The sequence below is a fragment of the Bubalus bubalis genome, chromosome 4 (assembly GCF_019923935.1).
Source record: "Bubalus bubalis isolate 160015118507 breed Murrah chromosome 4, NDDB_SH_1, whole genome shotgun sequence".
Taxonomy (NCBI): Eukaryota; Metazoa; Chordata; class Mammalia; order Artiodactyla; family Bovidae; genus Bubalus; species Bubalus bubalis.
In genome coordinates, this window is record NC_059160.1 from 37,500,535 (window position 1) to 37,524,858 (window position 24,324).

At 40.9% G+C, this 24,324-nt stretch overlaps 1 protein-coding gene and 1 long non-coding RNA gene across 2 annotated transcripts in view; both read left to right on the plus strand.

Annotated features, from left to right (window-relative positions):
• SMCO2 (single-pass membrane protein with coiled-coil domains 2) overlaps positions 1 to 4,833 on the plus strand; it is a 42,183-nt gene extending 37,350 nt beyond the window's left edge. Inside the window, exon 9 of the mRNA XM_025282429.3 lies at positions 4,571 to 4,833. Within this exon, the coding sequence (XP_025138214.3) occupies positions 4,571 to 4,769 (199 nt within the window). The 3' untranslated portion in view covers positions 4,770 to 4,833. The remainder of the gene's footprint in view (positions 1 to 4,570) is intronic.
• A 3,001-nt stretch (positions 4,834 to 7,834) lies between these two features.
• Positions 7,835 to 14,663, plus strand: LOC123333368. The gene is made up of 2 exons (XR_006640926.1): positions 7,835 to 8,173; positions 13,640 to 14,663. It is a non-coding gene; the product is annotated as an uncharacterized LOC123333368 (long non-coding RNA).
• Positions 14,664 to 24,324: the final 9,661 nt, after the last annotated feature.

Here is a 24,324-nt window from a genome sequence, read left to right on the forward strand (position 1 = left end):
AAGAGTGATGTTGATGGTGAAGTAAGGACCATCAAAGAAAACTTCCTCCTCCATAAAACTCAATGAGAGAGCTGGAAAAAATTGTCAGAATCAACTTTTTCACAATTCTGCAAAGTAAATATTTAGTATTCAGAAAAGATAAAGAACTCTTGAAACTCAACAGCAAAAGACAAACAGCCTAATTTTCAATATAAGCAAAAAACTTGAATAGACATTTCTTCAAAGAAAATATACAAGTGGCCAAAAATCACTTGAAAATATTTTCAGTGAAAAAGCACAATGAAAGCATTATTGATCTTTGGGGAAATGCAAATCAAAATCATGAGATATTGGGAATTCCCTGGCGATCCAGTGATTAGGACTTGGTGTTTTCATGGCCAGGGCCCAGTTCTGATCCCTGGTCAGGAAACTAAGATCCCATAAGCCAAAATAAATAAAAAAAGAAATAATGAGGTATCACTTTACATCTCTAGATCAGTTCAGTTCAGTTCAGTTGCTCAGTCATGTCCAACTCTTTGTGACCCCATGGACTACAGCATACCAGGCCTCCCTGTCCACCACCAACTCCTGGAGTTTACTTTATACCACTAAGATAACTATAATTAAAAAGACAGATGATGACAAGCATTGGAGAGGATGTGGAGAAATTAGGATCCTCAGACAGTGTTAGTGGGATTGTAAAATGGTGCAAACACTTTGGAAAACAGTTTGACAGTTTCTGAAAATGTCAAGCTATCATATGATCCACTTGTAAGTATGCACCCAAAGAACTGAACATATATGTCCACATAAAAACCTGTATATGAGTATTCACAGTAGCTAAAAAGTGGAAACAATACAAATACTCATCAACGGATTAAATAGGTGAACAAAATGTGGTATATCCACATGATAGAATATTATTCAGCCATGAAAAACAATAAAGTACCTATACATGCCATAACATGAATGACCCTTGAAAACATTATGCTAAGTGAAAGAAGTCAGACCCAAAAGGCTACATATTATATCATTTTGTTCATATAAAGTATTAAAAATGGGAAAATCCAGGTATGCAGAAACTAGATTAGTGGCTGCCAGGCCTAGGGATAGTGGAAAATAGGGAATGACTGTTTTGGGGAGGAATTTTGATGAAAATTTTCTGGAATTAGTGGTGATGGTTGTACAATCTTGTGAAGAAACTAAAAGCCACTGAATTGTACAATTTAAAGAGTAAGTTTTATGGCATGTGAATTATATCTCAACAACAGACAAATAAGTGAGTAAGTGAATGCCATTTGGTGATCACTTAATTGTGTTATGGGCTTCCCGGATAGCTCAGTTGGTAAAGAATCTGCCTGCAAGGCAGGAAACCCCAGTTCGATTCCTGGTTGGGAAGATCTCCTGGACAAGGGATAGGCTGCCCACTCCAGTATTCTTGGGTTTCCCTTGTGGATTAGCTGGTAAAGAATCCGCCTGCAATGAGGAGACCTAGATTCGATCCCTGGGTTGGGAAGATCCCCTGGAGAATGGAAAGGCTACCCACTCCAGTATTCTGGCCTAGAGAAGTCCATGGATAGTCCATGGGGTTGCAAGGTGTTGGACATAACTGAGTGACTTTCACTGTCACTTAATTGTGTTATACAGGCAGATAATCCAGGTTAGTTGGTCATCTTTCATCACATAATTGGCTTCAGAGATGGCTCAAGTGGTAAAGAATCTGCCTGCCAATGCATGAGGCCCAGGAGACATGGATTCAATCCCTGGGTCAGAAAGATCCTCTGGAAGAGGAAATGGCAACCCATTCCACTATTCTTGCCTGGAGAATCCAATAGACAGATTTGCCTGGTGGGTTACAGTCCGTGGGGTCACAAAGCATCAGACACAACTGAGCACACACACACATCACAGAATTACATCCTAGTTAAGACTGTCTAAGACTTTTACCAGTCTCCTGTCAGAGAACTGGAAACATTCTGATTCCATTTAAACATAGTTATACATTATCTCTTTTCAGGAAGTTTATCTTACAATGTCAATTATTCTGTACCAATTTTGCTGTTTTTAGCTTCAGAGGGTGGCCTCTTCCTGGTATTATCCCCAATCCCTCAGTTCTCTTATAGTTTTCTTCTATGTATTGACCACATATAATGTGAACATTTGGAAAAGATTAAAGATTTTATGCAAGGAAAGTTCTTTTTTTTTTTTAAATTGATGCTAGGGCTTCCTTGGTGGCTCAGACAGTGAAGATATCTGCCTGCAATGCAGGAGAAACTGGTTCAATCCCTGGGTCAGGAAGATCCCCTGGAGGAGAAACCTCACTCCAGTATTCTTGCCTAGAGAATTCCGTGGACAGAGGAGCCTGGTGGTGATGTGAAAAGTCATATATGACTTAGAAACTAGGCAGCAATAGCTGATTATATTGAAGTTATAGGATTATAGTTTTTAATTTCTCTGTTTTCCAAGTTATCTGTAATTTAGAAAAAAAAACTATTTTCTCTTTAAATATTAATGTTAAAATGTGGTGTTTTTGTGGGAAATGTCCCAGCTTAGTATTTCCAAATATGATTAATTTTGGAATTTAGGAAGATAGTGCTTATTTACTAGGTATGTTTTGGTAGTGAGTCATTTTTCTTTGCATAAGAAGGAACAAATCTAGATTTAGTGCTCCTGGAGGACAGGACATTTCTGCTTCACCTTGCTAGCCATCAAAGCCTCTTTCAAATAGAGTATTTTAAGATCATTGGCTCTTTAATAACTATGTGAAGTAGAAGCAATTATTTGTGTACCTGCCAATAGATAGCCAGTGGCAGTAATGCCAAGAAACTTGGCTCAGTTTCATGGAATCCAAACAGTTGGGTCACAAAATATATGCATAACTAGCTTTAACTGTGCCCTAGACTTTCTCTTCTGAAATGTATTATAGAAGGTAATTATCTCCAGGTAACTGGATTATCTGTGACATTTCTTTTGTTCTTTCTGTCTTTCTGGATTTTCCAGATCTTCTACCCTAATCGTGTATTGCATTTATAAGTAGATAATAATGCAAGAACTTCAAAGCAAATAAATACAATGCAAAAAGGGCATGTCTGGTAGTGGGATAAAACTGCTGATGAAGAGAGCTGAATTCACTTGTCGCATGGTATTTTGTACCCTGAGGAAAATCTAGCTAGCTGGCTGTGCCCTTATTTCTCCCCAGATAGACTTCCCGTACCTCATAAGTGAAGTAAGGGTGGCAATAACCACGAAAATGTGAGACTAGCATTTCAAAAAAAGAGCTCCACAGTAATCAGGGTTTCACTGTCTCATGGCTATAGAATATTAGAACTCCAGTGCCAACTCTAGGATGGACTTATGTCTATCTACTCCAAGTTCCTTCTTTTGCAGACGTCAACAGCAGTTAGGAGAAGTTCAATTACTTACTTGAAGTTGTAAAGCTATACAGATGGAGGAACCAAGAGTCACATCAGTGTGTTTTTCTTCAGAATGTTCTTTTGTTTGTTTATTTACTTATTTATCTATTGATTAATTGGTTGATGTGTAGCTGATTTATAATATCATATTGGTTTCAGGTAAAGGGGCTTACAAGGTGACTCAGTGGTAAAGAATCCACCTGTGATTGCAGGAGATGCAGGTTCAATCCCTGGGTCGGGAAGATTCCCTGGAGGAGGAAATGGCAACCCACTCCAGTATTCTTGCCTAGGAAATCCCATAAACAGAGGTGCCTGATAGACTGCAGTCTGTGGGGTTGCAAAAGAGTCAGACACAATTGAACGCTCTTGGACAGACTTATACAACATAGTGATTTAATATTTTTATAGATTATACTGCATTTACATTTATTATGAAATAATACTTAAAAGATGCTTATTCCTTGGAAGAAAAGTTATGACCAACCTAGATAGCATATTGAAAAGCAGAGACATTACTTTGCCAACAAATGTCCATTCAGTCAAGGCTATGGTTTTTCCAGTGGTCATGTATGGATGCAAGAGTTGGACTGTGAAGAAAGCTGACCGCCGAAGAATTGATGCTTTTGAACTGTGGTGTTGGAGAAGACTCTTGAGAGTCCCTTGGACTGCAAGGAGATCCAACCAGTCCATTCTGAAGGAGATCAGCCCTGGGTGTTCTTTGGAAGGAATGATGCTAAAGCTGAAACTCCAATACTCTGGCCACCTCATGCGAAAAGTTGACTCATTGGAAAAGACTCTGATGCTGGGAGGGATTGGGGGCAGGAGAAAAAGGGGATGACAGAGGATGAGATGGCCAGATGGCATCACTGACTCGATGGACATGAGTTTGAGTGAACTCCAGGAGATGGTGATGGACAGGGAGGCCTGGCGTGCTGCGATTCATGGGGTCGCAAAGAGTCGGACATGACTGAGAGACTTAACTGAACTGAATAGCTATACTTCCCTGTACTATACAATATATCCTTGTTGCTTATTCATTTTGTACATAATAGCTTGTGTCTCTTAATTTCTAGCCCTATCTTGCCCCTCCCCTCTGCCCTCTCCCCACTGGTAGCCACCAGTTTGTTCTCTACATCCTTCAGATGTTCTTAACCACAAATGTGTTTCTTTCCTTCTAGGAAACGTGCACTGAGGATTTTCATCATGTTTTATGTCCTCACCTTGACTGGACTTTCATGTTACATACTGTTTTTTGATGCTACATTTATCTTCGAAAAGGTGCTCCCTACAATTCTTGGGCGCCGCAGGATGTGGGAACTGCGGGAGATTCTTGCACCTTTCTTGAATTTGGAAGTGGAAGACTTACTACCCTCTTAAAGATACAGAAGTTACTGTTACCCTACTGAATTTCTTCTCAATAAAATTCTGGCTGTTCTTGTATTATGATGGTTAACTTACTTTTTTTTTTAATTTTATTTTATTTTTAAAATTTACATAATTGTATTAGTTTTGCCAAATATCAAAATGAATCCACCACAGGTATACATGTGTTCCCCATCCTGAACCCTCCTCCCTCCTCCCTCCCCATTCCATCCCTCTGGGTCGTCCCAGTGCACCAGCCCCAAGCATCCAGTATCGTGCATCGAACCTGGACTGACTTTTTAAAAAACACTATAGAGTGGAATATTACCCAGCTATGAAAAAAGAATGCATCTGAGTCAGTTCTACTAAGGCGGATGAACCTAGAGCCTATTATACAAAGTGAAGTAAATCAGAAAGAGAAAGATATAGTATACTGACATATACATGGAGTCTAAAAAGATGGTACTGATGATCTGTTTTCGAGGCAGTTTCAAAGGAGATGCAGATGTAAGCAACAGACTTACAGTCACAGTGGAGGAGGGAGAAAGTAGGATGACTTGAGAGAGTAGTATTGAAACATATACATTACCATATGTAAAGTAGATAGTGGGAATTTGCTCTTTAATGCAGGGAACCCAAAGCTGGTGCTGTATGATAACCTAGAGGAGTGGAACAGGGAGGAGATAGGACGGAGGTTTAAGAGAGAGGGGACATATGTATACCCATGGCTGATTCATGCTGATATATGGCAGAAACCATCACAATGTTGTAGAGTAATTGTCTTCCAATTAAAAATAAAATTAAGAAACAAAACACTAGGGTGTGTTTTGTGAAGGACATTATAGTTATGCAGAGAGTGGCTGATAAGATAGAAAAAAATGAAAGCAGTTATCTTTACCCTCATGACTCACAATGAATCTTCGCACACATTTTTAAAAACATTTCTTTCAAACTACTAGCCTCTCTTCTCCCCCAACTGTGTGGACATTGAGACTACTAAGTATTACTTTCATGGGTGGTTGTTCCCCCCATTTTGACCTCTGATATCTCAGAAAGGAAAGAACAGAATTCTCTCCAGTTTTACTTCAGTTGAATTGGGGCCTTACAATGGTTGTCTAGGGAGGCCTTATAAATAGCTGAGAAAAGAATAGAAGCTAAAAGCAAAGGAGAAAAGGAAAGATATACCATTTGAATGCAGAGTGCCAAAGGAGAGATAAGAAAGCCTTCCTCAGTGATCAATGCAAAGAAATAGAGGAAAACAATAGAATGGGAAAGGCTAAAGATATCTTCAAGAAAATTAGAGATACCACGGGAAAATTTCATGCAAAGATGGGCTCAATAAAGGACAAATGGTATGCACCTAATAGAAGCAGAAGGTACTAAGAAGAGGTGGCAAGAATACACAGAACTATACAAAAAAGATCTTCATGACCCAGATAATCACAATGGTGTGGTCACTCACCTAGAACCAGACATCCTGAAATGCAAAGTCAAGTGGGCCTTAGGAAGCATCACTACAAACAAAGCTAGGGGAGGTGATAGAATTCCAGTTGAGTTAGTTCAAATCCTAAAAGATGATGCTTTAAAAATGCTGCACTCAATATGCCAGCAAATTTGGAAAACTCAGCAGTGGCCACAGGACTGGAAAAGATCAGTTTCATTCCAATCCCAAATAAAGGCAATGCCAAAGAATGTCCAAATTACCACACAATTGTATTCGTCTCAAACACTAGCAAAGTTATGCTCAAGTTTCCAAGCTAGGCTTCAATAGTACATGAACCTAGAACTTCCAGATGTTTCAAGCTGGATTTAGAAAAGGCAGAGGAACCAGAGATTAAATTGCCAACATCCGTTGGATCATCGAGAAAGCAAGGGAGTTCCAGAAAAACATCTACCTACTTCTGCTTTACTGACTACGTCAAAGCTTTTGACTGTGTGGATCGTAACGAACTGTGGAAATTTCTTAAAGAAATGAGAATACCAGACCACCTTACCTGCCTCCTGAAAAATCTGTATTCAGATCAAGAAGCAGCAATTATAATAGACATGGAACAACGGACTGCTTCTAAATTGGGAAAGGAGTACAACAACGGACTGGTTCCAAATTGGGAAAGGAGTACATTGTCACCCTGCTTATCTAACTTTTTTGCAGAGTGAAAGTGAAAAGTGAAAGTGAAAGTCACTCATTTGTGTCCAACTCTTTGCTACCGCATGGACTATAGTCCATGGAATTCTCTAGGCCAGAATACTGAAGTGGGTAGCCTTTTCCTTCTCCAGGGGATCTTCCCAAACCAGGAATCGAACCCAGGTCTCCTGCATTGCAGGCAGATTCTTTACCAACTGAGCCACAATTATGTGAAATGTCGGGCTGGATGAAGCACAAATTGAAATCAAGATAGCCAGGAGAAATATCAATAACCTAAGATATGAAGATGACACCACCCTTATGGCAGAAAGTGAAGAACTAAAGAGCCTCTTGATGAAAGTGAAAAAGGAGATTGAAAAAGCCGGCTTAAAACTGAACATTCAAAAAACGAAGATCAGGCATCTGGTCCCATCATTTCATGGCAAGTAGATGGGGAGAAGTAGAAGCAGTAAAATAAAAGCAGATTTTATTTTCTTGGGCTCCAAAATCACTGCAGATGGTGACTGCAGCCAGGAAATTAAAAGACGCTTGCTCCTTAGAAGGAAAGCTATGACAAGCCTAGACAGCATAGTCAAAAACAGAGATAACACTTTACCAACAAAGGTCTGTCTAGTCAAAGCTATGATTTTTCCATTAGTCATGTACGGCATGTGAAGTTGGACCATACAGAAGGCTGAGCGCTGAAGAATTGGTGTTTTTGAATTGTGGTGCTAGACAGGACTCACTCTTGAGAGTCCCTTGGACTGCAATGATATCAAACCAGTCAATCTTAAAGGAAATCAATTCTGAATATGCATTGGAAGGATTGATGCTGAAGCTGAAGCTCTAATACTTTGGTCACCCGATGTGAAGAGACGACTCACTGGAAAAGACCCTGATGCTGGGAAAGATTGAGGATGAAAGGGGAAATGGGCAGCAGAGGATGGTTGGTTGGATGGTATCACCGACTCAATGGATCAAACTCTGGGAGAGAGTGGAGGACAGAAAAGCCTGGCATGCCGCAGTCCATGGGATCACAAAGAATCGGACACAACTTAGTGACTGAACAGCAACAACAATTTGATAGAACAGTTTTGAAAGCCAGACTGGGACATTTTTATCCCAAGTTTTGTAGGTAATGTTGAAAAAGTGAACATTATTTGCAATATGAAAAATAGCTATAATGAATTGTGCAAGATTAATAGAACCATGAAGAATAAATTGGAGTGTGTGGGCAGATGGAGTGTGAGAGATTTGTTAAAAGGTCATTCAGTGGTTCAGCTGAGCTAAAGAGGTGAGAATGGGGGTGAAAAGGAGATGGTGGGTGAGGTAGATATATAAGGGTGGGTTTTATGATATTTGTTTGGGTAACAGATGCGGGGTTGGAAGAGTGGTGACAGGGAGGTATGGAATGCAGCCCAGTTCTCTTCACATTTGAATTGGTCTTGAAGGATGGTTAGTATTTTCATGACAAAGATGATGAAAAGATATTTCAGAGAAAAAAAACATTATGAGTAAAACTTAGGAGCCATAAATGGAAGGCAGAGTCAGGAACAGACTTTGTATGCTTGTATGTTCTTTTTTTATTTAAAGAATTTAAAGAATTTTTTTAAATGTAATTTTTGAAAGTTACTTTCCATTAATTGCATTCCCTGTGCTATATAATACATCCTTGAGACTATCTTATACCCTATAGTTTGTGCCTCACATTTTCCTACCATATTACTCCCGTCTTGCCATTGGTAACCACTAGTTTATTCTCTATATTTGTGAGTCTGCTTCTTTTTTGTTGTATTTTTAAGATTCTACATACACATGATATCATACAGTATATTGTCTTTCTCTGTCTGACTTACTTCACTTAGCATAATGCCCTCGCAGTCCATCCATGTTGTTGCAAATGGCAAATTTTCATTCTTTTTTATGGCTGAGTAATTCCACTCTGTATGTGTGTGCGTGTGTGTGTGTGTGTGTGTGTGTGTGTATCACATCTTCTTTATCTTTTCATCTGTTGATGGACAGTTTAGGTTGCTTCCATATCATATCCAGTGTAAATAATGCTGCTATGTACATTGTGATGCATATATCAGTAGCTTGAAATGTGAAGTTCGCTTGTGAGTAGTTCTCAAGCTGTGATGTTTAATAGGATTCTACAAAGAGACTTTTAATTGCACATTTGTCTGGGGCTTCCCAGGTAGCTCAGCTAGTAAAGAATCTGCCTGCAATGCAGGAGGCCCCCATATGATTCCTGGGTAGAGAAGATCCCCTGGAGAAGGGAAAGGCTACCCACTCCAGTGTTCTTGGGCTTCCCTGTTTGCTGAGACAGTGAAGAATCTGCCTGCAATGTGGGAAACGGGTTCGATCCCTGAGTTGGGAAGATCCCCTGGAGGAGGGCATGGCAACCAACTCCAGTATTCTTGCCTGGAGAATCCCATGGAAAGAGCAGCCTAGCAGGCTGCAGTTGTGTTGCAAAGAGTAGGACATGAATGAGCAACTAAGTACACACAGAGCAGCACTTCCAGAAATTCTGAATCTTTAGGTCTAGTGTGACTCTTTAATATTTTCCATGTTAATCATTTCCCCTAGTAATTCTTGGGGCTCAGAGTTTAAGAACTACCATGCTATGCCACGGGCAATAGTTACCTGGAATTTTAATTTGACTGAGATCTCATATGAGGTTAAACAAGAGGTGAATAAATTTACGGGGCAGGCTAGGAGTCAGGGGGATGAATGAGGGAATTTCCAGGACATACAGAAAGGGAAAGAGCTAAAAGCTCTGGGAACAATGAGTAATGTATTCAAAAGGTCTTGTGATAGTGAGAATATGCTGACAGAATAAAAAAACAGTCACAGACTTGTTTATAGATAAAAAGACTGTTCAGACCAATTTGTAGACAGAACTTGAAGTGTGTGTTTTATAAGCTCCAGGTTAACTCTCACTGCCGGGAACAGTATCAGCTGATTTATTTGTAATACCAAAATAGAAGCATTGAGTTTAGCTCAAATAAAGCTACTTATTGAAATAAGTATATAACACAAATAAAGAAGAAGGTAGAGAAACTAGATTCTTTTAAAGAATAAATTAATATTTTACTAACTTCCAAGATATTTTTTATTAGGATTTTCACTAAGATGGAATCATTTTCTCTGTAGGATGAAGATCCTGAAAGTAAAAATGGTGCTATTTCACATCAATTTATTTCCCATTTGTCAGCATCTCAAGCTGAAAAGTTGGATATCACAGTGTTCTCTACTGAGAGAGGGAAACATTTTGTAGAGCAATGTAATATTAAGGTGATATAAATGTCTCTGTGTGGTAATTCCTTTTGCTGCTTTGGTTGGTGTTTTATTTCAGATCTTTAAAATGCCATATTCAATTGAGTCAACTGCTATGCTCAAGGTCACTTATAAAAAATGTTGGAATCACCTTACAAATATGGCCTTGGTTTTGGATTAGGAGAAAAGAAAATGAGTGGTCTCAGACTCTCCATTTGTCATGTTTTTTTGGAGTGAACAGAGCTATGCTGCAGCGAAAGGAGCTTTAAACTTGGATTCCAAGTGGAGTTCAAGTCACAATCTGCTGCCAACTGTATGCCAATCTCCACCTGTCCCCCCACCCCCACATCCTCACTCAAATAGAACCCAAGGACATTCCCCAGCTGCTCAGAGTGTTGGCTGCTAAGAGCTCACAGCAAGCATCTTCCCTGGGATTTGCCTTTCGTCAGAGAGACCTGTTTCACACCTAAGTTTCCTCTACCTTTCTTATATCCAATGACTGATCCAGGCCAGGGTACATTTCTGAAGGGCCATTCCAGACTCAGAGTTCCCATGGGATCGCTGAAGGTCTCTAATGCAAATGTATTGCAGTCCAACTTCTCCCTCTTTTCAGTCCTGTTCCCACCACTCTCTTTAAATGTGATGATCTTGAGAATATTCTCTTATAAACATAAACTGGGTCTTCCGTTGTGGCTCAGCTGGTAAAGAATCTGCCTGCAATGTGGGAAACCTGGGTTTTATCTCTGGGTTGGGAAGATACCCTGGAGAAGGAAAAGGCTACCCATTCCAGTATTCTGGCCTGGAGAATTCCAAAAACTGTATAGTCCATGGGACTTCAAAGAGTCGGACACGACTAAATGACTTTCACTTTCATTTTCAAATCTAAACTGAGGCCTTCATTTCAAGCTCCACTTCAGGAAACTTGACTCAAGACACCTGTGGAAAAGAATACTAACCAAATGAGAGCAAACAAAGGCTTGTTTATTTGCAGCTTGCTACTTGGACTGCAAGGAGATCCAACCAGTCCATTCTGAACAAGATCAGCCCTGGGTGTTCTTTGGAAGGAATGATGCTAAAGCTGAAACTCCAGTACTTTGGCCACCTCATGCAAAGAGTTGACTCACTGGAAAAGACTCTGATGCTGGGAGGGATTGGGGGCAGGAGGAGAAGGGGACGACAGAGGATGAGATGGCTGGATGGCATCGCCGACTCGATGGACGTGAGTCTGAGTGAACTCCGGGAGTTGGTGATGAACAGGGAGGCCTGGCGTGCTGCGATTCATGGGTTAGCAAAGAGTCGGACACGACTGAGCGACTGAACTGAACTGAACTGAAGGCAAGGAAGTCAATCACCATTACATGTGTTTTAGTAGAGACTCTTCATGAAAGTGAAAGAGGAGAGTGAAAAAGTTGGCTTAAAGCTCAACATTCAGAAAATGAAGATCATGGCTTCTGGTCCCATCACTTCATGGCAAATAGATGGGGAAACAGTGGAAACAGTGTCAGACTTTATTTTTTTGGGCTCCAAAATCACTGAAGATGGTGACTGCAGCCATGAAATTAAAAGACACTTACTCCTTGGAAGGAAAGTTATGACCAACCTAGATAGCATATTGAAAAGCAGAGACATTACTTTGCCAACAAAGGTCCATCTAGTCAAGGCTATGGTTTTTCCAGTGGTCATGTATGGATGTGAGAGTTGGACTGTGAAGAAAGCTGAGCGCTGAAGAATTGATGCTTTTGAACTGTGGTGTTGGAGAAGACTCTTGAGAGTCTCTTGAACTGCAAGGAGATCCAACCAGTCCATTCTGAAGGAGATCAGCCCTGGGTGTTCTTTGAAGGAATGATGCTAAAGCTGAAACTCCAGTACTTAGGCCACCTCATGGGAAGAGTTGACTCATTGGAAAAGACTCTGTTGCTGGGAGGGATTGGGGGCAGGAGGAGAAGGGGACAACAGAGGATGAGATGGCTGGATGGCATCACTGACTTGATGGACGTGAGTCTGGGTGAACTCTGGGAGTTGGTGATGGACAGGGAGGCCTGGCGTGCTGCAATTCATGGGGTTGCCAAGAGTCGGACACGACTGAGCGACTGAACTGAACTGAAAACAAGGGTGTCAATCACCATTACATGTGTTTCAGCAGGGACTCAAGAAGGCAGAGGAGTGGGAAAGCTTTATAGGGGAAAAAGAAGAAGGCTTTGATTATGCCCTAATTGAAGATTATTGGCCTGGGGAAGATGTTGGTGGACTAACCAGAAGCAGGGCATCCTATGTAGTGGTTGGCGGGTACATGTTTGACTTTTTCTGGTTGGTCCGAAGTTTAAAAGGGGAACAAAAATTAGGGAAGATGTTAACCATATCTTTGTTTACACATTAATTAATCGAGGAAAATATTATCTGCCTCATGAGATAGTTGGATTAAAAGATCTAATGTTTAATAGGTTGTAGGGTGTTATTGTTATTATTGTTATTATCATGGACAATATTTTTAAACATGTTATATTATCTAATTAAGAATTTGGGGTCTGAAGTAAAAGAGAAGAAATGATTTTGACATACTATTTCCTGCAGTAAGAATGAATGAACCACAAATTTTGACTTTTGTTTTATATTTTGCTCACAGTCTGGCAGAAAATCTTGTTTATTGTATCTTAAAGACATATGCAGAGTTCAGCCACTTCTTGCCACCTCCCTGATACCAACTACCTTGCAAGCTGCCATTACTGCAAATATCCACCAATTCTCTCTTTGATTCTCTGTGATTCCACCCTTGCCCACATATAATTTAGCAGTCAGAGTGATATGGTAGGTCAAATCACATCACCCCTCTGCTCCAAAGACCTTCAGTGGCTTCCCATTTCAGTTCAGGTCAGTTGTTCAGATGTGTCCAACTCTTTGCATCCCCATTGACTGCAGCAAACAAGGCTTCCCTGCCCATCACCAACTCCCAGAGCTTGCTCAAACTCATGTCCATCAAGTCGGTTATGCAATCCAACCATCTCATCCTCTGTAGTCCCCTTCTCCTCCTGTGTTCAGTCTTTCCCTGCATCAGGTCTTTTTCAAACCACTTCATTATTCTTGCCTTGAGAACCGCATGAACAGTATGCAAAGGCTTCCCACTTCTTTCAGAATAAAAGCCCAAATCTTTACAGTGGCCTTCAATGACCTATAACCCAAAAGAAAAGAATTGAAAATTTACATACACACAAAAACCTGTATGCGAATGTTCATAGCAGCATTTAAGAACAACTGAAAAACAGAAACAATTCAACCATCCATCAACTGATGAACAGGTAAGCAAAATGTGATATTTAGGTTGGTGCAAAAGTAATTGCAGTTTTACGTAGTTGAAATTTGACATTTGATAATAGAATACATTCTTAAATAAACATGGTTATATTATACACCATTTTTAAATGCATATTTCTCACTTTATTTTTTTTGCTAATGACATTACTTACTCTTTATTTTATATTTATTTTAGACTAGGGAAATGATGTTAGACAAAAAAGCAAATTCAAGCAATTTTCTTATTTAAGTTCAAAATGGATGGTAAAGCAGCAGAGACGACTCGAAACATCAACAACACATTTGGCCCAGAAACTGCTAACAAATGTACAAGGCTGTGGTGGTTCAAGGAGTTTTGCAAAGGAGATGAGAGCCTTGAAGGTGAGGAGCACAGTGACCGGCCATTGGACGGTGACAACGACTAACTGAGAGCCGTCATCACAGCTGATTATGTGAAAAGTTGCCCCAGGACTCACCGTCGACCATCCTATGGTTGTTCAGCATTTGAAGCAAATTGTAAAGGTGAGAAAGCTCAATAAGTGGGTGCCTCATGGGCTGACCCAAAATTGAAAAAGTTGTCGTTCTGAAGTGTCTTCTCTTATTCTACACAACAATGAGCCATTTCTCAATCGGATTATGAGGTGTGACAAAAAGTGGATTGTATACAACAACCAGTGATGACCAGTTCAGAGGTTGGACCGAGAAGTTCCAAAGCACTTTCCAAAGCCACACTTGCACCAAAAAATGTAACTTGGTGGTCTTCTGCCAGTCTGATCCGCTACAGTTTTCTGAATCCCGGTGAAACCATGACATCTGGGAAGTATGCTCAGCAAATTGATGAGATGCACCAAAAACTGCAGCCCCTGCAGCCGGCATTGGTCAACAGAAGGGGCCAAAATATTCTCCACGACAACACCTGACCACGTGCGGTACAGCCAACGCTTCAAAAGTTGAATGAACTGGGCTGTGAAGGTTTGCCTCATCTGCCATATTCACCTGATCTCACCCACCGACTGCCACTTGTTCAACCACCTTGACAACTTTTTGCAGGGAAAATGCTTCCACAGCCAGCAGAATGCAGAAAATGCTGTCCAAGAGTTCACTGAATCCTGAAATATGGATTTTTAAGTTAAAAGAATAAACAAACTTATTTCTCATTGGCAAAAATGTGTTGATTGTAATAGTTCTTATGCTAATTAATAAACATGTGTTTGAACCTAGTTATAATGATTTAAAATTTACAGTCTGAAACCGCAATTACTTTTTAACCAACTTTTAATGTATCTGTACAATGGAGTACTATTCAACTACAAAAATATTGAAGTAGGGATACACATTATAACATGGATGACTCTAAAAATTATGAGAAGCAAAAGAAGTCAGACACAAAAGGTCACCTATTGCACAATTCTGTTGATGTGAAATGTCCTGAACAGGCAGATTCATAGACAAGGTAGATGAATGGCTGAGGTTGAGGAGTGACTGCTAATGAGCACAGGATTTCTTCTAAAGAAATGCTTTGGAATTCGATAATGATGATAGTTGCACAATCTTATGAATCTATTAAATAATCACTGAATTTTACACTTTAACATGGTGGATTTTATGTTATATGAATTATATCTCATTTTTTAAAAATGTCATTTTCTTAATGAGACCTCTTAGGACTGTCATGTTTAAAATTGCAGTCCTCTCATCCCCTCCTTGTCCCTCCCAATTGTTCTCCTCTATTCTATTTTTTGCCATGACTTCTAACATAATATATAAATTAAAAAAACAAAAACAAAAACAAAATATATATATATATATATAAATTACTCATGTATCAGGTTTATTGTTTATCTGTCTCTTCCCACAGAAATGTAACTTCCACAAAAGCAAGAATCTAAACTGGGACTATATAGACACCACATTATCTATATGTATAATAACAGAAATTATTTGCCCATAAGACCATGGCAATACTAGCAGAGTAATCACTAAGAAATATTTCCTCAGAATGATTCAGTTCAGTTCAGTTCAGTTGCTCAGTGCTGTTCAACTGTTTGCGACCCCATGGACTGCAGCACGCCAGGCTTCCCCGTCGGTCAACTCCCGGAGCTTGCTCAAACTCATGTCCATTGAGTTGGTGATGCCATCCAACTATCTCATCCTCTGTCATCCCCTTCTCTTCCTGCCTTCAATCTTTCCCAGCATCAGGGTTTTTTCTAATAAGTTGGCTGTTTGCATCAGGTGGCCAGAGTGTTGGAGCTTCATTTTCAGTACCAGTCCTTCCAATGCATATTCAGGTCTGATTTCCTTTAGGATTGACTGGTTTGATCTCCTTGCAGTCCAATGATCTTTAGCACCACAGTTCAAAAGCATCAATTCTTCGGTTCTCAGCTTTCTTTATGGTCCAACTCTCACATCCATACATGACTACTGGAAAAACCATAGCTTTGACTAGATGGACCTTTGTTGGCAAAGTAATATCTCTGTTTTTTAATATGCTATCTAGGTTGATCATAGCTTTTCTTCCAAGGAGCAAGCATCTTTGAATTTCATGGCTTTAGTCATGATCTGCAGTGATTTTGAAGCCCAAGAAAATAAAGTCTGTCATTGTTTCATTGTTTCCCTATCTATTTGCCATGAAGGGATGGGACCGGACGCCATGATCTTAGTTTTCTGAATGTTGAGCTTTAAGCCAGCTTTTTCACTCTCGTCTTTCACTTTCATCAAGAGGCTCTTTGGTTCTTCTTCACTTTTTGCCATAAGGGTGGTGTCATCTGCGTCTCTGAGGTTATTGATATTTCTCCTGGCAATCTTGATTCCAGCTTGTGCTTCATCCAGCCCAGCATTTTGCATGATGTACTCAGCATATAAGTTAAATAGGCAGGGTAACAATATACAGCCTTAACATACTCCTTTCCCAATTTGCAATCAGTCTCTTCCATGTTTGGTTCTAACTGTTGCTTCAGAATATTTTAAAGCTGAAGGGTAATAAGCTGTGGATATCTGTGTGAGAAATCTGTGCTGGAGAAGACTCTTGAGAGTTCCTTGGACAGCAAGGAGATCAAACCAGTCAATCATAAAGGAAATCAACCCTGGAAATTCACTGGAAGGACTAATGCTGAAGCTCCAATACTTTGGCCACCTGATGCAAAGAGCTGACTCATTGGAAATGACCCTGATACTGAGAAAGACTGAGGCCAAGAAAGGGGTGACAGAGGAAGAGATGGTTGGATGGCATCACCAACTCAACAGACATGAGTTTAAGCAAGCTCCAGGAGTTGATGAAGGACAGGGAAACTTGACGTGCTGCAGTCCATGGGGTCGCAAAGAGCCGGACAGGATTAAGTAACTGAACAACAGCAACAACAAGGGAGAGATGGTCAAAGTTTAAAATAAGGTGTAGGGCATCATGAGGGAGGGAAAAGATCTGTGAGAGGTTTGCACCTGAATAAAAGATTAAAGGGAAAAGAGGAAAACATGTTCTGTGTATGGCAGGTGAGTTTCCCAGTTATGCTAGCTAAAGTCATTCTTACAGACCCTGAAACCATCCTAGGCTAGAGAGGAGAGAACAGATTGAGCCAACAAATGTAGTAAGATGTCCAGTTCTTACTGGGTCCCAAGGAAGCAAAATTAAATCAATTGGCCAGCGAAATTTCACCTAACATTGTACTACTCACCTTGGTTTAGGGCTGAATGAGACAGTATCTTCAAATCAAGGGTTCCCAGGTTTATGGCCAAGCAGAACTGGAGAAAGTTAGAAATTGCCCACAAGACGCTTAGTTTGAAATGGGGGATGGTGTGTGTGAAGGTGGACCTGTTAGTTACCTAGGAGGTTAGTTTCAATTTTCATATAACTTCATGAAGTGTAAATCAATTAAGTTTTTGGTTTTATGTGTTTTATTTTTTAATTTCAGTTTTTGGATCTCTTTTTCTATCAATCATGGTTTTTAGGAGACTGGTTAATATTCAGTGTCACAGAACAGTTACTAACCATGTGTTACATGGTTTTTGTCTCAATTTGACTGCTTAGGATGATGGTTTTTCTTTATTTCTTTTAATTTGTAACTGATATTTTATTTTTGGCCATGTCACACAGCTTGTGGGATCTTAGTTCCCTGAACAAGGACTGAACCCAGCCCTTGGCAGTGAGACCATGGAGTCCTAACTACTGGGCCGCCAAGGAATTCCTGACTGCTTTTATTGATACAGACTAATTTCTGAGTGATGTTGCTTAACAAACAGGGCAAAGCACAAAATACTCTAGCAGAACCTCTCTAGTCACCATTTCCCACTTCCTCCTCTTATTGCTCAGGTATCTACCCTCGTTTGATGTGACTCTGGATTAGATCCTGATTGACCAAGGCAATCATAGTGGCCCCAATCCCCTTGCCAGTGATTGCTTTAGATGTAAATATGTGATTCAATTCTTACCAATGAGATTTGAGGGTTTATTTACTGAGGGAGATAGCACAGGTGGCTGCGATGGGCGTGCCTTAGCGCGGCCGAGAGGAGCCACCCCACGTCCGAGGTCAGGGGCAGAAGCCGGAAGGACCCCATGCCCAAAGGCCGGCAGCCAAGAGGAGTGCTGCAATTCATGGGGTTGCAAAGAGTCGGACACGACTGAGCGACTGATCAGATCTGATCTGATTACTGAGGGAAGGAATGTTTCTGAGCAAAAGTTTTCTTTACCTTAGAAAAAGGTGCTAAGTCACTTCAGTCATGTCAGATTCTTTGTGACCCTATGAAATGTAGCCCACCAAGCTCCTCTGTCCATGGGATTCTCCAGGCAAGAATACTGAAGTGGGCTGCTGTGCCCTTCTCCAGGGGATCTTCCCTGGAGGGACGAACCCACTGTCTTACATCTCCTGCATTGGTAGGTGGGTTCTTTACAACTAGCACCACCTGGGAAGCCTGAAGGAAGAAAAGTGTGGTTTCTTTTGTCGATATTGTTTTAGGTGTCACTGTGTGTAAGTGAAATTTGGGTCTAGGTAAAGGATGAGACTAAGGGTACTTGAGTTAAGGGAGTTCTTGTAGTGATTGAACTACTGCTTTACCAAATGCCTGTGTTGTCTCTGTGGTTGTTTTGTTTTCCAGAATAAGAATAAGCAGTAGTGTCTATGGTGACATTTGAGTTTACTAAATGAAGAGCATTTGACTAATAAGCAGTCCCATACAAGGCCAAATGCCCTACTGATGTCACTTGATGAGATCCAGGCATTTTCAAAACAATGCCAAATGTGATATTCTGACCACACTACACAGTTAAAGTTCCTTTGTGTGGATACAGAAAGAATTTGTTTCTTATTTTCATGATTTCTTCCTTGAGATATAGTCTGTGAGGCACTAAGGGGAAAGTGAAAAGTCTTTTCTGAAAGACCTCTGTCTTGGGGGTACTTTTAATGATACAAATTGCTTCCAAAGTGAGTGATGTTTTCTGTGCATTTGGAAAAGTGCATTGTTACTTCTCAGGCTGAGGTAATCTTTCCAGGAGAGATTATGGCTGATTGCAGAGAGAATACTCATGTGACTCCTGAGACCTTCACAGCCTGTGACACTCAAGCTTTCAGGGGCTTATGTGAAAGGTGTTGAGGAAGAGAGCAATGAATGCTTTCTGACTCCAGTATTAGGAGCACATGAACTCAACCCAACCTCCTTTGGTGGTCTTGCAGAAATGGCTACATTCAGTTTTAGGGTAGATTGTTACTGCTAAGTCACTTCAGTTGTGTCCGACTCTGTGCAACCCCATAGATGGCAGCCCACCAGGCTCCCCCGTCCCTGGGATTCTCCAGGCAAGAACACTGGAGTGGGTTGCCAGTTCCTTCTCCAATGCATGAAAGTGAAAAGTGAAAGTGAAGTCGCTCAGTCATGTCCGACTCTCCGCAACCCCATGGACTGCAACCTACCAGGCTCTTCTGCCCATGGGGTTTTCCAGGCAAGAGTACTGGAGTGGGGTGCCATTGCCTTCTCCCTAGGGTAGATTAATTTCAGCAAAATTCTATCCTCTGTAGTGGTGGTGGTGGTGATGGTTTAGTTGCTAAGTGTGTCCAACTCTTTCAATCACATGGACTGTAGCCCACCAGGTTCCTCTGTCCATGGGGTTTCCCAGGCAAGAATATTGGAGTGGGTTGCCATTTCCTTCTCCAGGGGATCTTCCCAACCCAGGGATCAAACTTGCGTCTCTTGCAATGGCAGGCAGATTCTTTACCACTGAGCCACCAGGGAAGCACATCCTCTTTAATACAAGAGCACAAATGTGGATAATTATAATATGAATAACAACAGTAACAATTATTGTTATTAATTAATAATATAGCATGAAATGCTTAGACAGCATCACTGACTCCTTGGACATAAATTTGGGCAAACTCCAGGAGATAGTAAAGGACAGGGAAGCCTGGCGTGCTGCAACCTTGGGGTCACAGAGTCGGACACGACTTAGCAACTGAACAACAACAACAATATAACAACACATTAAAAAGATGACAGTAAGAACAAGAGCCATGTTGTTTGGGAAATGGTTGCTATGATCAATGTACTGTGTTAAACACTTCACATACATTTTATTATTTAATCCTTACAAGTATTTTGTGGCCAGGTATTGTTATCATTCTCATTTTTATACAGGAGGTAACTGAGGCACAGAGAGGATAAGTAGTGTGATCACAGTCCCATGATAAAGGGTAGAGTCAGGATTTGAATCTAGATCTGTCTGGCTACAATAATCCTTTTCATGTGACACACAGCCCCTCAAAACTAGATTGTAAGCTCTGTGAGAGCTTAATGAATCAATGAATTAACATTTGTTGTGTCAAGCACAGTTTCCACCAGTACTAAAGCTTCCATATACCACCTGCCGTGTTTCAGCCTCTCCAGCATCATCTCCACCATTGATCACTACTCCCAGGAGTCATGTCAATGCAAAGATCATTGACATAGTCTTGGAATGGCCAGTGGTCCACTCTTCACCCAGCCTGTCTGTTGGCCAAAGATACTGAGCCACTCCAGGGACTACAAACTTTTCTGCTTCCTTCGCTGTCTACTGCCCACCCTGAATCTTCTTCAGGAAGCCAAAGCAAGTCCAGTGACTTTGTCTAGTACTTAGGGCCTCTCTGCACCAGAGAGTAAGATTGGACCTTCCTTTCTCACTTTCTGGGCATGAAGCTACTCAGTTTCTGTCTTAATCTGGAAACTTGTGTTCTCTAGGTGAACTGGCCACATGCTCAAAATTCAGATTTGGTCTCACGACTTCTTTTCCTTTGGAAGAGCTTTTGCTACATGTGATTGATAGATGAGCAAAGCAAATGGTTGACTGTCTTTTTTAATAGTAGAGGTTTAACAGGTGGAGGCAATAGTATACCTAGATAATATTGGCTTAAAGAATAAAGATTTTTTTTTATAATTTTATTTATTGGCTATCATCAAGGTCTTTGTTGTTGTGCAGGCTTTTCTCTAGTTGTGGTGGGAAGGCTTCTCATTTTGGTGGCTTCTCTTATTGTGTAGCACAGGTTCTAGGGCATTTGGGCTTCAGTAGTTGCAGCTCCTGGGCTCCAGAGCACAGGCTCAGTAGTTGTGGTGCACTGGTTTAGTTGCTCTGCAGCATGTGGAATCTGCCTCGACCAGGGATTGAACCCGTTTCTCCTGCACTGGCAGATGGATTCTTCACCACTGAGCCACTAGGGAAGTCCAGTCAGGGCATTTATTACCTCGTGTGATGAGTTATCTGCAGCTAGGGTGATTAATTAAGCAGCTCAATAATGTCCGTGTTTCCAATCACCTTATCTTACATTTTCTTGACTTTCCCCTTTTGGTCTCAAGGTGGCTACTTCAAACATGTCCCCATGATACAATGCGGAACAGAAGAAAACAACAGAGGGAGAAAACATCTTTCCCAGAAATTCCCAGCAGACTTCGTCTTGGGAACCCTTGGCCAGACTAGATCACAGGCTCCAACAAACCAGTTACTGGTCCTGATCTGCCACCATCCACACTCCCCTGTACTTGTGACAACAACAAATACTCATCCCGTGCAGCTCTCACCAGGGAGTTTCCTCCAAAGAAACACCAGATACACAAAAGGTTGATGTTTATCTCTGGCTAGAGGGATTGCAAGTGATTTTCCTTCTTCAGAAACTTTTATGCAGTGAACATGCACTACTTTTAAAAAAGATTTCATCTTAAAATAATTTTAAACTTATTGAAAATTTGCTAAATGAGTAATCCTACATATCATTTACCCAATTCACCAATATTTAACATTTTGCCACTATTTGCTTTATTCATTTCTTTCTCAATAAATTTTCCGAACCATTTGAAAGCCTGTCCATATCATTCTTTTTACTCTATAATAATTGAATCAGATCAGATCAGATCAGTTGCTCAGTCGTGTCCGACTCTTTGCGACCCCGTGAATTGCAGCACGCCAGGCCTCCCTGTCCATCACCAACTCGCAGCGTTCACTCAGAATCATGTCCATCGAGTCAGTGATGCCATCTAGTCATCTCATCCTCTGTCGTCCCCTTCTCCTCTTGCCCCCAATCCCTCCCAGCATCAGAGTCTTTTCCAATGAGTCAACTCTTCGCATGAGGTGGCCAAAGTACTGGAGTTTCAGCTTTAGCATCATTCCTTCCAAAGAAATCCCAGGGCTGATCTCCTTCAGAATGGACTGGTTGGATCTCCTTGCAGTCCAAGGGACTCTCAAGAGTCTTCTCCAACACCACAGTTCAAAAGCATCAATTCTTCAGCGCTCAGCCTTCTTCACAGTCCAACTCTCACATTCATACATGACCACAGGAAAAACCATAGCCTTGACTAGATGGACCTTTGTTGGCAAAGTAATGTCTCTGCTATTGAATATGCTATGGTCATAACTTTCCTTCCAAGGAGTAAGCGTCTTTTAATTTCATGGCTGCAGTCACCATCTGCAGTGATTTTGGAGCCCAGAAAAATAAAGTCTGACACTGTTTCCACTGTTTCCCCATCTATTTCCCATGAAGTGAATACATATATCCTAAAAACAAAAATGCTCTGTTCCAGAGCAACAGTATGGTTATAAAATTTAGGAAATCTAACATCGATGCGTTACTTTAATCTACTATCCATATTCTAATCCTGTCAGCTGTCCTTTATAGAAATTCTTCTCTAGCAGGATCTAGTTCAGGCTCATATATAACTTGTCTTATTTGTTCATCTGGATGGCTTTCTCAGGTTTCTTTGTTTTCCACGCCATGGACATTTTTTAAGAGTAGGCAAATTATTTTGCATTATGTCCTCAGTTTAGGTTTGTTTAATGCTTCCTCGTGATTAGATTCAGATTTATGCATTGGAGGCCAGGATATTACCTAACTGATACTGTGTGCATCTTATCTTTAAGCAAAACAAGTCCACTGGTCCTCATTGGTGATGCTAATTTTAATCAGTTGGTTAAGATGTTGTCTGGTTTACCCATAGATATAAGGATTTCTTCATATTTTCATAATTTAATAAAAATAATATATCATGCTCTTGGTTGTACAAAGAACATTCAGTATACCCTATCAACGATTGCAGAGTTTGAGAAATAGAATGGGGCTTTAAAGCATCAAGTTGCAGAAAAGAGATTAAGGTGTGAGGGGGTAAAATAACTTGCCCAATGTTAGTCTCTAAGACCAGAGAATACGCTTGTCTGAGGTCTGCCACCCTTCCCATCCCACTATACCTGGAAGCAAAGCACAACAAAAGCTTTCCTGGCCCACCTGTCACCAAAGAACCTTTCCTTGGAAAGAAGAAATCTGGTGGCTCCCCTCCTTGCCACTCTGTACTATAATACTCCCAGGTCTTCTGCCCAGACTCCAGATCTGTTCACATTAAAACACTATCCATGTCCAAACTAGAAATGGATTTCCTGTTCTATCATTTAAATGAGTTACCTTACTCGCTGGTTATCTCAGCAAACTTCTCACTGCTTACTGCTTACAGCTTGGAGCTGGTAAAAGAATGAGATAAAGAGGCCACACTCTGGTATGCTGGTTGCGCTCCAAAGAGGTGCCTTTGTGTGAGTAGAAGAGTAATGATTTTTTTTTTTTTCCTGGCTAGAATCAGAGTTAACTGTGCTATTTTGAAACCTACCAACGGCAGAGACCGTCCAAGAACCTATAATTGTAGAGAGGGACTGTCTTTTCTGGCAGTGGTGTCTGGGTGTGCAGGTTGTAAAAGGCAGGAGGGGCCAGCAGTAGATTCAGTGCCAGGAGAGCTGAGGTTTGGACCCAGTGCTGTCATTATACTAATATAGCTCCTGTGTAGCCATGTTGTTCAACCAGAGCAAGTACTGACCTTTCAATACGTCTGATTTTCCTCCTGGTGGTAAGAAGAATCAATCTTACAGATTTATATGGGTGTAAATATTCATATGGGGCCTTCTGGTGGCTCAGGCAGTAAAGAATCTGCCTTCAATGTAGGAGAACCTGGTTCAACCCCTGAACTGGAAGATCCCCTGGAGAAAGTCATGGCAATCCACTCTAGTATTATTGCCTGGAAAATCCCATGGACAGAAGAACCTGATGGGTTACAGTCCATGAGGTCTCAAAGAGTCGGGCATGACTGAGTGATTGAGCGCAGGCGTGCACGTATACACCACACACACACACACACACACACTTATACAGGTATTTGTGAAGACAAGTAGAGCAGAGTGAATGAAACGAATTGTATGCCCTTCTGCAGTTTAGATGCAGCAGTCCTAGTCATACCTCAGAATATGAGGAAATTTGCAGATAGAGTATTTAGAGAGATAATTAAGTTAAAATGAGGTCATTGTGTGTGTGTGTGTGTGACTCAGTTGTATCTGACTCTTTGTGACCCCATGGACCGTAGTCCACCAGGCTCCTCTGTCCATGGGATACTCCAGGCAAAAAT